The 18,192-nt window shown below is 41.2% G+C and overlaps 2 protein-coding genes across 3 annotated transcripts in view; both read right to left on the bottom strand.

Moving 5' to 3' along the window:
* Positions 1-3,684: 3,684 nt before the first annotated feature.
* LOC109894331 (cofilin-2) lies at positions 3,685-7,094 on the bottom strand. The gene is made up of 4 exons (XM_020487746.2): positions 6,928-7,094; positions 5,446-5,753; positions 5,204-5,280; positions 3,685-4,815 (listed from the first exon to the last, which is right to left on the bottom strand). Exons 1-4 carry the CDS (start codon positions 6,928-6,930, stop codon positions 4,703-4,705), a joined length of 501 nt encoding a protein of 166 aa, XP_020343335.1. The 5' UTR covers positions 6,931-7,094; the 3' UTR covers positions 3,685-4,702.
* Positions 7,095-7,299: 205 nt separating this feature from the next.
* The window catches only part of LOC109894330 (bromodomain adjacent to zinc finger domain protein 1A), a 38,962-nt gene continuing 28,069 nt past the window's right edge, over positions 7,300-18,192 (bottom strand). The window contains exons 22-26 of one of the 2 annotated variants that reach the window (XM_020487743.2): positions 13,055-13,245; positions 12,550-12,932; positions 10,478-10,659; positions 8,521-8,608; positions 7,300-8,346 (exon numbers count right to left, since the gene is read on the bottom strand). In XM_020487743.2, the coding sequence (XP_020343332.1) occupies positions 8,174-8,346; positions 8,521-8,608; positions 10,478-10,659; positions 12,550-12,932; positions 13,055-13,245 (1,017 nt within the window). In that variant the 3' untranslated portion in view covers positions 7,300-8,173. The remainder of the gene's footprint in view (positions 8,347-8,520; positions 8,609-10,477; positions 10,660-12,549; positions 12,933-13,054; positions 13,246-18,192) is intronic. The other variant, XM_020487745.2, reaches the window with a different exon arrangement.

Below are 18,192 nucleotides of genomic sequence, written 5' to 3'. Positions count from 1 at the left end.
ATTTATGTTCCTCAAACTCTCTTGAATGCCTCTTTCAATCCAACATTCATATACTCATATATCTCTGAAACTCACTTATATAATACCTTTGATGATACACTGGTAGCAGTACATGGTTATACCATATCTAGAAGAGACAGGAATGCCAATGGAGGAAGTGTTTCTGTTTATATTCAGAGTCATAGAGTATCTCATACCAAATGCTGTTGAAGTAATATGGCTACAGGTTCAACTGCCTCACCTAAAGCCTATTCTTGTGGGAAGTTGCTATAGACTAACAATCAGTATCTGGATAATATGTGTGAAATGCTTCATAATGTATCTGATATCAAGAGCGAGGTATATTTTGTGGGTGACCAAAATATTGATTGGCTTTCATCAAGCTGTCCACTCAAGAAAAAGCTTCAAACTATAACCGGTGCCTGAGAGTGTTGGACTAGGTACCGGAAGGTTGCAAGTTCAAACCCCCGAGCTGACAAGGTACAAATCTGTCGTTCTGCCCCTGAACAGGCAGTTAACCCACTGTTCCTAGGCTGTCATTAAAAATAAGAATTTGTTCTGAACTGACTTGCCTGGTTAAATAAAGGTTTTAAAAAATGTAGTTTTATTACATTTTTGCTTTATTTGTTTGGACTCCAGGATGATTGATGGGAATCCTTAATTAATAAATACAAATACTCCTTGTCTCGGAGCTATATCGTTGTGGTATGATCTTTGGTCTGTGTGCTGTTTACAATTGGATTCAAATACATAAAGCCTGGCTTACATATAACGAACACTAGACGGCACTAAACTCACACAATTATAATAATCTTTGATCAACAGTCTATGTGCAAATTATGGTTTGGTGACGCCATGGTATTAACATGTAATAAACTACAAAAATATTTTTTCTTTCTTACCTTAAAAGTAATATTTTAAATATTCATTATATTAAAGGGGCAATCAGCAGTTTCTACATCCATTGATTCTTAAAGAAAATAACTTCTAAATGCCTCATCAGCTTAGTTTAACTGTCGTATTCCATCTGAGTCCAAAATATGAGCTTGTTTTACTCCAATCTTTCAAAATAAAGTAAATGTAAACAAACACTGTTTAGCCTTAAAATGTATATCATGGATGGTTACTCTATGAATTTGAGAGTGATTACATTTCTCCCTCAGCTTTTTACTGAAACAGTGGCGGGGAAACGCTTTGTTATTGTTTCAAGTGCTGATTGACCCTTTAACTTTCTGTGATGTGATGCAATTATACAAAACAACCCCAATGTAATGAATCAAATCAATTCTAGACTTGAGTGTAACTTAATCACAGCATCAACATGGCTTGTTTTACTTTGCTATTTCAAATTGAGAAATGTTTTGACATAGTGCAGAACTGTGACAACACTAATTTTTGCTTCATAATGATACATAACAGTTTGATCTCCACAACTAGTTTTATATTACTATTATTACTTGGTAATATTTAGATTTTGTCATCTGACTTTGATATTTGTCATTTAGATTGTATACATGTACTGCACTGTTAAGGAGAGCTTGCAAGTAAGCATGTCACTGTACTCTTTACACCTACAAGATCCTTTGCAGGTGATAAATACACTTTGATTTGATCCACACACCTAGATACTGTAAGCCCTTTCATCATTACATCCCTGATGTTGTTTGCCTATAATGATATATGACTGTATCATATGATGATAACTCGGAATGACAAGCTACATGCGCTGGCTGGCTGTGCTCATCTTGTTAGCATGGAGAATCTTGTTGAGAGCAAGGAGAGGTCACTTGTTTATTTTCATCTTTCTTGTCCAGACACATATTCTGAGTTGACATGAATAACAGGCACTTTGTTTAACATATGCATGAGGGTATAAGGGCTTACATGTACTGTGGGTGTCTACATGAAGTGCTCTGAGAGAGACCACATTCTAAATTCAACACAGTATCTTTCATATAGAGACACAGTAGGGAAAAGTTCATGGAATTTTCCACTGAAGAGGAAAATAGTTATGATTTGATCTTTAATTGGCTCGTTGACAAATGTATTGGATATATTGATTAGACTATTTAAAACTATTTTTAGACTAGTTAAGACCAACATAAATGATATGCCTGAGCAAAGGATGCAGGGCTGGTTCCACCAGGCTATAGGATGCACTTGATGTGGCAGTGTCTAGAAGAAAGTTTAACAAAAAAAGTCAGAAAGTATGAAAATGAATAACCTGTATTGACCTTCCTAATAATATCCTCATACATTTTTATTTGATCAATCGGCCCATCCACCACCCTCCCTCTTCGGAGGACAAAGGTAACTTCCTTACTCAATAGGCATGTTTGTGTGACTAGCCCGTATAAGATAAGTTATACAGCAGTAGCCTTCAGACCAGTTTCATAACATTATTAAATGTTTAGTCCTTTAGCAGACGCTCTTATCCAGAGCGACTTACAGAAGCAATTAGGGTTGCCTTGCTCAAGGGCATATGGACAGATTTAACCTAGTCGGCTCGGGGATTCAAACCAGCGACCTTTTGGTTTACTGGCCCAACGCTCTTAACCACTAGGTTACCTAACCATGACTAGTAGACTACAACGTTCTAGACACTGGGGACACCATTGGATAATACTTGTTGCTCACTAAGTTGTAGCGTAGTCAGTCCAGACAGAGATACAATCAAGAGTTTGTTTGAAGTCTATTTGGTGTGACACCAACCTACACCATATATTTCAGCTGTCACAGGACTGGGCCATCTGTTGCGTTAGATACTTCCCATAAGCAGGGGTTTACAGCATCTTATATTAATACACCAAGGATTTTTTTCCTATGTGATTTTTCCATCCCCTTCTTTCCTATTCTGTTCCTTGAGTGTGAAAAGCATTCTTGGTAGCGGGCGGCAAGCATGTGTACTTTAACGTGCTACTCTTCTCCTCTACCAGGGCTTCCCTTTCGCTGCTCTTTGGAAGCTTGTCCAGTTTTGCCATTTGTGGACAACGATGACAAGACACAAAAGCATGTGTTGGCCATAAATAGCTCTGACCAGCAGAGGATTGCTCACTGCCTGCAGATCAAATTCTCTACAGGCAGAAGGCAGCAGGCCTGGCCCCCATCCCAGTTGCAGTAAAAGAAGCACCACTCGCTCTTTCCTAGAAGCATTTGGCCCTGTTCAAATGAAGGGACAGGGGCAGACTGGCCTGGCTGTTCATTGAAACTTAGATGGAGAGTATAAAAAAAGGTGCTTTGATTCATTTGGGAAATTGCAGTTCTCTAAAGTTGAAAGAGCATTGCATAAAAATATGATTCAATCTATAAATATTTCAATGACATAAGTTGACAGTTCTCCAATTCACAATGACATACAGTATGATCGGAGGTTGGTCAGTAATGATTTGCTGTACTACAACAGAAATAGCCTTACTAGCTTGGTTTCACGCACAACAGTGTAGATATTAGATATAAGAAGCATCAAGGAAACCACCTTATTTCCATTTGGAGTTTCACACAGAAAATATAATGTATAGAGCTGAAATTATTCCCAATTATACACAATATATTTATACCAGAATGTTCCGTTAAGTTGTAGCTGCCCTCCTGAACAGAGCCCATTAGTTTGTCACTCACTCACTGCATCTGGTTTAATTGAATAAAAAACTAACCAAGGCAATATAGCATAGCATATAGACCAGATCTTTCTATTTCCTGTTAGAGGAAATCATTAATGTATCTCTTTATTGCTTCTCAGGCCTCCTAATGAACAGATACACTCAGAGACAACCCAGAACAGAAGACACTTCTTTCTGTTATCTGCCACAAGGTTTTATTGCAAAGTGGCAACCTCCTCGCCTCATCTCAAAAACAATGTTCCACTTAATGCTCCAAATGCACATATTGCCATCTTTACTGATATATTTGAATTATTTTGTTTAGTGTTAAAAAAAAAACTGCAACCACAACCCCTCCTTTTTACGGTGGTGTACTGTACATTCAAATGAAAGTAAGGTGGCAATTGAACAGTCAAATACTCATCTGTTCTTGTCCATATGCATAACAGGAATGAAAACTGAGGTAACATCTCTAGTTGACATAAATATAGATATTCTTTAAAGTTATTCGAAACTTTTTTGTCTCAACTTGTAGTGTATAAACAAAAAAGTGCTTTATATATGCATAGTCTATTACGTGTTTTGCCAGGTCGAATAACATATTGGATATGATAGAACACTTCAAATAAATACGTCAGTCATATGAAAAACCTAATGAGTGCAAAATACTTGCTTTTAGCTGTAACCTGGGCAGTGAATATGACTGTCAAGGCATTATAGAAAGCGTTCACATTTTCCTACTCTACTGAGCATCTAGTCACTGTTTAGGCGGGAAAGAATGCAAAAACAGTGCTAAACTTTTTGTTTTGGGAGTGTTATTAATCTCAGGTAGTGTGGTGCTGCTGTACATATTTGTTTGGCAAAACACCTGATGAGTGAACATTCCTCGAAGGTAAAAAAATGAAAGAAAAAAAATACCTGGATTTTTTTTTTTTTAAGTCAGCTGGCAAAATAACTTGTAGGCTTTTGCATATGTTAATGAGATCTCCTTTGTGCGAAAAAAAATAAGATAATAAAACTGAACAAAATAAAAGCCAAATTATATAGACACAACTGCTAAGGTGAAAGCGTCTGGAATCCAGATGGCACATAGTATTTTCCGTTTACAATGGTAACCCTTCGAGTGACACCACCACGTTTCCTCCCAACTTGTCTGCCAGGGTGGCGCGGTCCTGGATGTCGTCTAATCCGTTGACTTGCCATTCGTGTTTGATACCTGAAAGAAAGGGATGTATAGAGCTGATTGCCATCCATTTTATACTGTCATGTTGAATACTAACAAGGCCCTTTCAATCATTTGCAGGGGTGTCGGAGGGAATTTTGTTTGACACCACATTTTAAAAACTTTCTTTGGGGTTCAAATTGAATGGTGTTTTGAATAACTTCAATAGCTACAGCCATGAAACTTTTATAGAACATAGATAGGGAAAGAAAACAACTTATGTCGGTAAAAAAGAAAAGTCTAAATTTTTCTAACAAGATAGTTAACTAGAAGTTAACCGTTTAGACTATGCAAATTCACCTGAACAAATTACTGAGCACGATCATACGATATCAGGTCAAACATACAGGAATAGCAGTTTGATATAGCCATTGTCACTCACCTGTGAACTTCTTTTTAATGGCATCTTTAGAGCTAGCGTAGATCATCTTGCTTTTCAAGGGAGCACCCTCAGGTGCCCTGGAACGAGGGAAACAATTTAATAAGACTCATGTCCTTATTCCATACCACACAAATGAAAGTATCAGTTATTTTACCCAAAGTCAAAGACCGTGTTTCTCAAACTTTTTTATGCCTGGGGCCACCAAGCTATGGTTCTCCTTAAATTACAACACCCAAACGTACCAAAATATAAATACCAGGTCTTCTTTCTTGGATTCTTTTGTTTCGTATGTGGCATCATATAAGCCGTATCTGCAATCGTTGAGAGGTAGAAGTTTGACGAAGCAGGCATATGGGTCGTCCACCGACTCCCCAATGTCACCAACCAGAATCCACTTGCCCTCTTCCACAACAATCTTCTTCTTGTCATCGCTGAGGCAAAACAGCACAGCCTTTTTACGCTTTTTTACATCTTCGGTAGAGGATGACTTCCTGACTTTCATGTCATTGAAGACCTTGATGACTTCATCGTTGACAGTGACACCAGAGGCCTGCGGAAGGAGGGGGGAATGAAATGGCAGCCTTCAATATGGTTGTGCCCTGTTCAATAGCTAGTAAACACAGGGAACAATGCTGCTAAAACACTATAGTTATTATCATGTCCCTTTATTATGTGGACATTGAATCTAGACCCATAGCTAAACAGCATGGAAATGGGAAATGCTTTCCCTGGGGTCACTATTAGAAGGCATAACAAACGCAAACATTTACACATACAGTATGCAGCTATAGAATTAGCTACCGATACGAGTCATGCAGACAGAATAACAAGTGACTGCAGCATTGATCATAACCTTCCTTTCCTTTGACACTCATTTACAATGAATCAACACTTTCACTCTGACACTACCTGCCAGCACACCTGCTGAGTCATTTTGCATGCCACATAGGCTATGTCAGCTGGCCAAAGTGTTCCATCAATAGCGATGACAATTCGACCAGGAAACCAATCCATGGCAATTGGACATTCCAAAACGGTGGTGTACTGGCTAACAACCCTTTATCACAAAAGTACTCGCTGACCACTGAGTGACCACCACACTAGCAACTGTCAGAGAATAAGACCGGAAACTAGCTAGCACTGTGTCCAGCAACCTTTTGCATGTGTCAAGGACCACTGCAGCAAACTAGCCAGTATGGGAACAAGCGTGGAAATCCGCATGGGCGCGTTATTAGCTTGACTCGAGTGCAATCAAACAGCACAGGAGACCTGTAAGACCATTTCAAGTAATCTAGTCTATCATCTATAACCAGCTAGCTACAGAAGCTTATAGCGTAGAAAATGTGATTGCCAGCAGGATTGGTTAACGTTCTCATGAAGACAAGTTGGCTTCTAGCTCTGAAAGTTTAGCGATTACCGTTAGACAGAGGACTGCGCTATAATTAAATTAAAATGGCCGCCTTAGGCTGCAGGCCTTGCAGCAATCCTAAACTGGAACTGATTTTAGAAATTTACAACGGTATATTATTTAACTTGAAACAAACTTCGTAGCAACAGCTAATCACTATGGAATGTCCAAAGCAACTATAACCAGCAATCAAACATTGGTATGCAAGCAAGCAACGTTTTTCGAAAACAGCCCAGTGTAACAAAGTTACAAAAAGTTCCATCTACACCGAACTAGAAACTACCTAACATCTAGCTAGAAAAGTAAAGCCGTTTACCATGTTGTCCGATCGTCGGTCCTGTGTGATTTGCGATTATGTGGGTAAATAGATAGGGTAATGTTTGGACGAGCCGACCGGGTGTGGGACTGGGAGAGATCGGGGGAGAAAGGTGGTGGTAAGGGGCGCGCCAGTATGAGCCACTGCACTTGCAGCGGGCGGGATCAGGAATGGGATAGGAGGAATTTATCCTATGACATACCGATGACAATAAAGCTAAGCAAGGACTTCCACTTCTACATTCAACTCAGGCATGCAGGCAGCGGTAAGTTATTTTCTAACCCTACTAGAAATGGACACCTACCCTAAAAACAATACGCTTCACAATTATTTAGAAGACATTGGCAACAAAAGTGAGAGATAACCAAGAAATATTAAACAAAGTCAATTTATTTTTTATATATAGGAACATGTAGACGATAGCAAATACAAAGCAAAGGTGACAGTTAGGGGGACAACACTCAGTATTTAGACCCTATCCCAAACAGTTTCTAAAGACTGAACTCAAAACTAGGCAAATAATTCTTTACAAAAACATGTTCTATAGAAATATAAATAAAGTTATTGCATTCAAAACGAAATAAATAACCAATGAATGATAGGAAATAAGGGACATAAGAAATAATCAGTTTCCAGTGTAGTGTTTCACTGAAAGATGGGAACCTGAAACAGTTGATGTAAAATATGTTCAATATTATGAAACTAAAATTAAACTGTCCATATTAAGTTCCAATACTTAATTCAGCTAAATCAACTGAAGTACAAAAAGTATGTGCACAAAAATAGTAGTCTAGGAATGCTGCCAATATACAAAATATTAATACGCTGTTGAAACCTGGTTTCAAACAACAATTTGTTTACCCTGAGTGAATACGAATAGAAAGGCTTTTTGAAATATTCAGTGCAAATACTTTCAACGATATAGTTGTTCCTGCCTTATCTTGAGAGGGTATGATATTTACACTTCCAAAATGGTTTGGGAATGTTCAGACTTTACAATGCATGGTCATATTCACAAGAAACAAAACAGAACGAAACGGAGGGACTATCTGAATTATGACCGTGTGTATTTTCTGTCATTCAGGGCTCATCTGTAAAAGAGACCTTGGTCTCAGCATGACTCCCTGATAAAATAAAAGTAAAAAATAAAAAGTCTCAAATAACAAACATTGTTTTTGTCGCAAAACCAATTAAATTCTTGCAACGGTGTGCATGAATACGACCCAGTAGTTTCAGTCAGTCAGCTTTACATCCGGGGCCGCTTCTGTGGAGGAGTGGTCCGGTCTGCCAGCCCCAGATTAGAGACTTCTGAGTTGAAGAAGGCTTGGAGCCTTGCTCCTGCTTTAGCTTCATTCGTGTGCCGAGGGTTGTATTGTAAACAGTTGGCAAACATGAGCTCCACGTCCTCAATGTACTCCGCTGTGAGATAGGAGGGGGAAAAAGATGATCAGAAATCATTTCAAATCTGATGTGCAGAACCATGACCGCATAAAACTCATTTTTCATGCTGATAAAAAATGTAATCCAATATACAAGGAAATGGTTCAAGTCTTAATTTGTGTTGGTTTAGGTAAAAGCAAAAAATCAACTTACTAGCTGTTTTATATTCACAGTTGTTGACCTTTTCTCTGATAGTGCTCAGAGCTATGGGTCTTTTGATAATGTCGAAGTAGTCTGGAACCTGCAGAAGTGAGGACAGATAAATCAGAGGGTATACAAGTAACCGCACGACTAATCAAATAAACATTTATTTGTCACATGCCCACAAATATAGAAAATGCGCTGTAGTTAATTTGTGTGTGTCTTTTTTGCCTCAGTGGATCAACGTGAACTTTTTCTGTCCAAGTTACCAAAAGCATTTGGAGATTGATGTGCATTTGCTGCCCGTACAGTTAATTCCAGTGTCTACCTTCCAGCGGAAAATCCTGGCCACTGTGTGCACGCGCGTAGGCTACCTGCCCCTCCCGAAGCATAGTCTACTAGCCTACTACTGACGTTAAACGAGATTAATTTTTAATTAAACAATGGATTAACTTTTTCAACACTAGTTAAGGATACTATAGTTATGTTTCACATAAGATTTATTAACTACAAAAAAGGTAAGACATGTTTAAAAGGTGTACTATGTAGAAATCGCCCTGCCATTTCCTGGCTGATAAAATTCTAATTCCAGTTTGTGACAAAACAAACAAGTATAATGTAGAGTAATTGTACCATAACCAAAAATATGATATTTTCTGCTGTTTGAAGCTGGTGTAGAAAAACGTGTCACCTAAAAACAAAAAAAGTGATTGCAGCTTTAGTTCTGGTGCCACTCTGCACACACAAGCCTGTTAGCTTTCTAGTTTTGGTCCAACATTGAACCAACTCTAAAGACATTCAAAGTTCCTTCATAGAAGCCGGTCCTCCGTAGGTATAATTCTATGGGCCTAGTTCAGATAATGCATGTCATAACAATAAGATGCCCAGCGCTTCAAAGCAGGCCTTCTCCCTCAGCCCTCTCTCACTTTCTCCCCCACCTGCTTTATTGTCAGTCACCTCTTCTGCCCTATAATAGCAGGTAAACTAACTTTTGCCCACTGCATAAAAAAACTGCTCTATTCACAGTACTTGGTGAAGTAATTTAATGTCAAGCTAAATGTGGTTTAAAAAGGAACTTTATAAAACATTACTTTATTTTGCTGGTTGGAAAAGTAGAATGAAAAAAATATATATTCTGTTCCGAACAAAACGTCTGGAAAATACATTTGGTTCCAACACCTGTTACATAGTAAGATCAATTCCAGCCAGCTAACTTACAAAAATAGTGAAATAACTAAATGTTTTAGATAGATGAGCATGAAATGGGAATGGTCTAATTGACCCAACAACCAGGACCTTCCCTGATTTGAGGGGTAAAAAAAATAACTTTAAAAATATATATATATAAATTTGCAATTGTTTATACAGATCTATAATGATGCATAAATAGAAACATGAGGTAAGATGCCAGAAGACGCAACTGATGCATATGGGGATATTTTTGATTTCTCTCTGACATTCAGAAGCTGAGCTAAGACCTCTAGTTGAGGAGTCAAAGAAATTTGACTTTGCTTAGGAAGTAATCGTACACAATGTGTGACTCTCGCCATCAATTGATCTATTCACTTTTAGTAAAAGACCATATGTATAATTAAATTGAGTGTAAATTAAATTGAGCGGTCTTGATTTATTTTCCTTATCCATTATTATATCATTGAATAGCCTACCTATAAGATGTCCTGATTCTTGTTAAACTACATAGAATTGTAGGAATTCAGTTTAAAAACAAATTACAATGTGAAAAAAGGGGGGCCCTGGGAAAAATGTTAGGGAAACCCTTGAGTTAGATAGTAGGTGTCCCTAGTGAGGTAGCTAGTTGTATTCATAGGAGTGCTGCCTCTGTGTGTGTGTGTGTGTGTGTGTGTGTGTGTGTGTGTGTGTGTGTTTAAGTGCATGCGCGCATATGTGTTTCTCTGTGAGCCAGGCTGGAACAGAAAGAAATGTACCTTTAAAAAAAGTCATGTATTACCTGTATCCTGGACACGAGCTTCATGAAGGGCCAGCTGTCTTCATGTCTGACAAGCTCTACGGTCAGGTGCTCGCAGGCAGACAATTCATGGACTCCCAGGTTCCTCCCTGAGCTGCGGCGACTGGACGAAGAACCTGAAACCGAGGGAGTCAGGACCAGCTTGGGCTTGGGGGAGACCTCTGCTGGAGGAACAGAGAAGATGTAGCCGATTGTGAATATCAAAGATGTGCACTGTCTGAGAAAAACTAAAAATGACTCAACTAGAAGGAAGTTGTATAACTGAAGACACCCCCCTGAGGATTTTCAAGCGCTACAGAGCCTTCAGAAAGTATTCACACCCCTCAACTTTTTTCACATTTTGTGTTAGCCGGAATTTGTTAAATGGAGATTGTGTAAGCACAAGGCCAGGGAGGTTTTCCAAAGCCTCGCAAAGAGCACCTTTTGGTAGATTGGATAAGATAAAATAGCAGACATTGAGCATGGTGAAATTATTAGTTACACTTTGGACGGTGCATTAATACACCCAGTCACTACAATGATGCAGGTGTCCTTCCTAACCCCGTTGCTGGACAGGAGGCATTTCAGGGATTTCACCACAAGGCAAATGGTGACTTTAAAACAGTTAGTTTATTGGCTGTGATAGGAGGGAAAAAAAAGACTACGTTGAATGTTCGAGTGGCCTAGTTACAGTTTTCATTTAAAATCGTCTGGAAGATCAACGGCGACAAATTGCTGTCTAGCAATTATCAACCAACTTGAAGAATTTCTTTAAGAATAATGTTCAAATATTGTACAATCCAGGTGTGCAAAGCACTTAGACTTAACCAGAAAGACTCACAGCTATAATCGCTGCCAAATGTGATTCTAACATGTATTGACCCATGGGGGTGTGAATTAAGGTGATATATTGAATGAATTCAAATGTATGTTTTTGTGCGATATTCCAAATGCCTGTATCGCAATAATAAAGTTTTTAGATTTGTTTATGTCCGCTAGTTCTTATGTCTTTTTGGTCTTCTCATTTACACCAGATATCTGTATATAATGACAAGATGCGCATGTCTCTACCATAACAATGGGAGCCATTGTTCCAGAGGCGGGAAGGTAGGTGGACAAGCTTAGGGCCAAAATAAACCAATAGAAACACATTGGGATTTTGGCCAGTCAACTACTTCGCTTCTTGCTCTCCGTACACACAGTAATAGAGAAGTAAACCTTTCTCACAAAAGCCTTTGTCTGAATTGCTCAAATTGCATGCAGCAGACACTACTAAAACAGGAGTATATTAATGAACATTGATTCTGGAAAATGGGTGTGTTCATTACAATTAAACTGTAAATAGCTAACAAATTGATCCAAGTTGGCTAAACTTGAAATAAAGATTCCTATAAAGATTACCTGGATACTCACTAGCACTTGGGCTTGTTCTTAAGATACTGTTTATGAGACCTGTGTTCATTTGCTACGATGCCTGTTACAAGAAGTGAATGTGCATTATGCATGGTTCTGGTTAAATCTGTAACAAAAAGGACATTTTCATAGATATGAAAGCCTGATTGATCAGTGATTGCAAAAAAGCAGGTTAAACTATTTTGATAAAATAATTAGTTGGTCTTGACTGTGGAAGGCTTATATTAAGCACAAGTATAATTTCACAAGCCCTGTATTCATTACATTATTTCTGATTGAAATGCAGTGTATCTGACCTTTAACTGTACAACAAAGCTTACTCTGTTTTTTTTCTCTAAGTGAAAATCGACCGTAAGTAAAAAATTTCAATTAATATGATTTTTAGGCTACTTCGGCAACCTTATTGTGGATACTTATGTAACAGATTTCTGAACTTCATTTTAATACATTTTGCAATTATTTCTAAAAACACATTCACTTGGTCATTGTGGGGTAATTTGTGTAGAGGTGATATATTATATTTAATCAATTTGGAATTCAGGCTGTAAAACCACAAAATATGGAATAAGTCAAGGGGTATGAATACTTTCTGAAGGCACTATACATGACAAAATTAACATTCAACACTTCTGTACAGAAACATTTCGCAGAACTGGTCTTACCGGAGATGGGTCTTCTACGGGAGTCTGCCTGAGAAGGAGATGGAGTAGGCTGGCTGCTTGTCCTGCTGGAGGTACCGCTGGAGGCCAGTATCTCGTGACTGATCCGAGAGCTGACTCTGCTGCCTGGCCGTGGTGGGCGTCTGCCGTTGGAGACTGGGGTGGGCTTGTTGGAGATTGGGGTGGGCTTGTTGGAGACTGGGGTGGGCTTCTTCCCCGAGGACTTCGCGGAGGCTCCCTTCCCGGCCGAGAGGGCCTGTTTAGGGGTAGTGTGCTGGCTCCGGGGAGTGGAATGACTTGAGCTGCTGGTGGTCCTGCTATTTGACCGACTGCCTTTGGTAGTAGGCACAGGAGGTTTCACAGCAGTCCGGCCCTTTTTAGTGACACTATAGGAGAAGAGGGAGGCTGAATTGAGGAAGGGAAACTTCGGATATATGAATACAATCTTTTGGTTTTAAGATAATTGTGTTGATAGTAAATTACAAGTATAGTGACGGTCAAAACACACCTCTTCTCTTCTTCCTCGGTCTCCTCCTCTGATTCCTCTTCCTCTGATTCTTCTTCCACTTCATCCTCTGACGACTCCTCTTCCTCCACTTCTTCCTCAGAGTCGACAGAGGAGCGTTGGCGGGAGGTGAGGCGGTTGGCTCGCCGTTTGGGACGGCACTCCGGGCAGAACCAGTCCCCTTCTGGGACAGCCTGGATACAACATGGATAGAGCAAGGGAGATGTTTAGATATTTCCTGATATGTAACTATATTGACAATATATCGTATAGACAATGTCGCAATATTATTTTGGCGCTAGTTGGCTGTACCTGCACCAAAACTCAACTATTTTTACTTCATAGCTTTTCCCCCATCTTTTTAAATAGAGACCATTTGTTTGGCACTTATTTCCATGATGACTGACCAAAATGTAACGTTATGACTACTGTTGCCTTTCAGTCAGTCAACTTCGGTAAAACATACTATGGGGAGCCGAACTCACGTGACTTCGGTTGAAGGCTCTACAATCACGCCTGACAAGGCCGATGAAACCCGTGCCTCACTGGAAGTGCCGCCTTCCACGGGCGAAAAGCGCTCTGCTTCATTCCTTAAATTAAAAGGCCCCTCTTCACCGAGCCCAGGAATGGGTGGTGCGGGACCTTGTTTCCCTCCTTCAGGGAACCGTAGTTATAGTCATAACATCACATTGTCTCTCAGTCAGTCAACTTCAGTACCATATTCTATGGGGGAATAATAGTCACCCCCCAAGCCAACCCCAATTGATATTAAATTAAACGGCCCATGGCAGACAATCCAGACCTGACCACGCGAGATGCGGGTATTGTGATTATGGAGCGCTGCCTTGTGACTTCCCCTGACCCAGCTGTAAGCACACTGTGCTTTACTGGGAGCAGTGACATTCAAGCGACAAAACTTCACAAAATTGTGCAGTGATGCTCAAAAATATCTCCAATAGTCAACCCTTTAAACAACGACCATGACGTTGCCAGACCCATGGTGGAGCGGGCACGTACACCGCTAGGTAACGTTTGCCTATATATGCCATTGAGATAGTTGCCACAATCCAGATGGAGAGACACTGCTTAGAGAAAGCCCTTCCACAAGCTGAGTACAGGAAGGGTGTATGGATAACAGAGGTTCCCAATATTTTTGGCCGAGGCCAAAGCCATGAGCAGGTAGGTTTTGTTGCAGAGGATCTTCAGATCCACCGACTCCGGAGGCTCAAAGGGGGCCGCACAATGCTTCAAACCAGCGCCAAGTCCCATGTGGGCGCAATAGGTTTAGAGACCGGTCTGAGACCGCACACACCTTTCAGGAACCGCACCGTCAGGAAGTGAGAGCCCACCCGTGAGGTTCCGTCAATTCCCACATGACACTCAGACAGCGGCCATGTACACTTAAAGCAGAGAATGCTTGAAAAGCTCAAATAGAAACATAAGGATGCCCCTTATAAAGCACCGAAAAGGAAGAGGTCCTTGATCTTGGCAAAAGTGGTCAAATGCAGGCCCCTTATACCCATACAGTCCTCTCGTGGAGGGTGCCCTTGTAGATGGAATGGTAGCAATAATCTTCAGAGGTAAACCTCTAGCCCATAGGAACAAAATCTCTGGCCTCGCTTGCTAATTCTGCCCGGGCACCTGGGACAACAGGCGGGGGAGCATTAAACATGGACAAGCTTCCAACATGTGTTGTGCTGCCATGAGACTATAGCCTGCATGAAGCCCAGCCCCTTTACGGGCACAGGGGGCTCTGGCAATGGCTGATGTAGTATCCCATTGGCCAAACGTGGGGGAACTTGTCACAGTAGTGTTTTTGCGGAGGGTCAATCAGATATGTGCCAAGGTAATAGCTAACTCGCCTCAGCAAATTAGCCAACCTGGCTAGCATGCTTTGCGGCGCTCGTTTAGCTAGCCCGATCTCGAAAGTCAACGTAGGACCAGATCACCGAGGTGGGAACGGACCCTTCATCAACAAGTCTGGGAAGAGACACAAGTTGTGCTTGACCAAGGCAGACTCTCGGCGGGGGTTACCCACCGAACCTGGCCGCTCTCGCTGTTCAAAAAGCCTCCCGTAACCGGCGACAGAGCACACATTGCCAGGGTTGGGCGCAGGCAGCCACACCATGCACCACACGCATGCACACAAGACATTTGCGCTGACCACCCTCTCTCTGGTCCCTGAAAAGGAAAGCCAAAGAATTCTACAAGTCTTTCCAGGGAGTTTGTACACAGTACGTGGCAATGTGCACACGGACCGGTTTTGAGCGATAGCCGCCCGAGCGTCCTCCAAGCAGAGAAACTACACAGAGAGCGAGTATTTTTCAGAAAAATGCTATAACCCTGACAGGGGGCATGACCCAGAACCCAGCTTAGCCATCGTCGTCTAGGTCGTTCTCTTAGCCATCTTACTCATTGCACCAATAAACTGAATATTAACACACAAAAAACATTTGAAAACAAGTACAAGCTTCAGCACACAACGTCCATGGGGTGAGCACGCTCTACCTCTATGGGACGGTTTAGTTGCAGCAATGCAAGACAGTCTCGCGTTCTAATTGTTTGTTTTAGTATCGTGAATCGTTACTGTAAACGAAGTGAAGAGCTAAATAATTGAAGGAATGAATCTGAGCCTCACGCTTATCACCTGTGGAAGGCTTCCAACGAGGAGTGGATTTTATTGTCCTTGTAAGGCGTAATTGTAAGATCCTTCAATCGAGGTCTCGAGAGTGCCACTCCCCATAGCATGTTGTACCGAAGTTGACTGAGTTAAAGATAACTCGTTTTCTCATGGCTCGCTTGTCTCTCCGCACCAGACATTTGATGCTACTGTTCATTATCTATCCTGTTACCTAGTCATTTTATCCCTACCTACAGTGGGGAGAACAAGTATTTGATAATCGGCAGTGTTTCCTACTTACAAAGCATGTAAAGGTCTGTCATTTATATCATAGGTACACTTAAACTGTGAGACGGAATCTAAAACAAAAATCCAGAAAATCACATTGTATGATTTTTAAGTAATTAATTTGCATTGGTAAGAAGAAGGGTGGGGGTGTATGCCTTATGATTAACGCATCGTGATGTGATCATAACAAAGGAACTCAAGTCCTATTGTTCACTTGAACTAGAATTCGACGACCGCATTATCTACCAAGAGAATTCTCTTCGATTAGATTATAATCACAGCCGTGTATATCCCCCCCCCCCCAAGCAAACACCGACCATCCTGAAAGAACTTCATTCGATTCTATGTAAACCATATATCCTGAGGCTGCATTTATTGTAGCTGGGGATTTTAACAAAGCTCATTTGAAAACAAGGCTCCCTAAATTTTAGGGAGACTAGTCAAGGATCATATCTTCTCCACCCTACCTGATACCCTAGACCCACCCCAATAGGTCCACGCAATCACACTGCCCTAACCCACCTGGACAAGAGGAATACCTATATAAGAATGCTGTTCATCGATTACAGCTCAGAATTTATCCACCATAGTACTATCCAAACTCACCATTAAGCTCGAGACCCTGGGTCTCGACCCCGCCCTGTGCAACTGGGTCCTGTACTTCCTGACGGGCTGCCCTTAGGTGGTGAGGGTAGGAACCAACATCTCCACCCGCTGATCCTCAACACTTGGGCGACACAAGGGTGTGTGCTCAGCCCCCTCCTGTACTCCCTGTTCCCCCACGACTGCGTGGCCATGCACGCCTCCAACTCAATCATCAAGTTTTTAGACGACACTACAGTGGTAGGCTTGATTACCAACAACGACGAGACAGCCTACAGGGAGGAGGTGAGGGCCCTCGGAGTGTGGTGTCAGGAAAATAACCTCACACTCAACGTCAACAAAACGAGATGATCGTGGACTTCAGGAAACAGCAGAGGGAGCACCCCCCTATCCACATCGATGGGACAGTAATGGAGAGGGTAGTAAGTTTTAAGTTCCTCGACGTACACATCACAGACAAACTGAAATGGTCCACCCAAACAGACACCTCAGGAGGCTGAAGAAATGTGTCTTGTCCCCGAATACAAACTTTTACAGATGCACAATCGAGAGTATCCAGGGGACTGTATCACCGCCTGGTACGGCAACTGCTCGCCCACAACCGTAAGGCTCTCCAGAGGGGAGTGAGGTCTGCACAACGCATCACCGGGGGCAAACTACCTGCCCTCCAGGACACCTACACCACCCGATGTCACAGGAAGGCCAAAAAGATCATCAAGGACAACAACCATACTGAGCCACTGCCTGTTCACCCCGCTATCATCCAGAAGGCGAGGTCAGTACAGGAGAATCAAAGATGGGACCGAGAGACTGAACAACAGCTTCTATCTCAAGACCATCAGACTTTTAAAAACAGCCATCACTAACATTGAGTGGCTACTGCCAACATACTGACTCAACTCTCTAGCCACTTAATATTAAAAATGGAATGTTATAAATGTATCACTAGTCACTTTAAACAATGCCACTTGATATATGTTTACATACCCTACATTACTATTAATCTCATATGTATATACTGTACTCTATACCATCTACTGCATCTTGCCTATGCCACACGGCCACCGCTCATCTATATATTTATATGTACATATTCTTATTCATTCCTTCACACTAGTGTGTGCAAGGTAATTGTGAAATTGTTAGATATTACTGCACGGTCGGAACTAGAAGCACAAGCATTTCGCTACACTCGAATCTAAAAAAATCGAAGAAAAAAAAAAAGACAACATTAAGTACACCTGCGCCAATCTTAAGAAAGAAATGTGTAGAGTAGGGCCCTTTCCATAGCAATGTAGGCTTCAACCCACCTACAATATATAGCCTAGGCCGAATAAGAGAGGAAGATGCAAACCATTGAATATTATCTAGTTCTGGGGACAGCAGAGTTGCATTCTCTGCAGCTGGCCCCTTCATAACTGTACAACCCATCACGCTACAGTCAGACACCAACCTCATTCATGCCACAGCTCCAAGAAGAAAATGCTACAAAAAAATAAAAGGATCCAAAATATATTTTGCCATGATTCCCCTTGTCCTTCCTGTAGCATGCTAGTTCACGCTAGCTGTCCATTTCAAATCATAACATTTAGAAAAAAAAGCGGAACTGGTTGACCAACGGGGCGATACC

This window comes from Oncorhynchus kisutch, linkage group LG7 (genome assembly GCF_002021735.2).
Source record: "Oncorhynchus kisutch isolate 150728-3 linkage group LG7, Okis_V2, whole genome shotgun sequence".
Taxonomy (NCBI): domain Eukaryota; kingdom Metazoa; phylum Chordata; class Actinopteri; order Salmoniformes; family Salmonidae; genus Oncorhynchus; species Oncorhynchus kisutch.
Note: the sequence above shows the minus strand (reverse complement) of the source record. Positions and strands in the feature narration are given on the sequence as shown.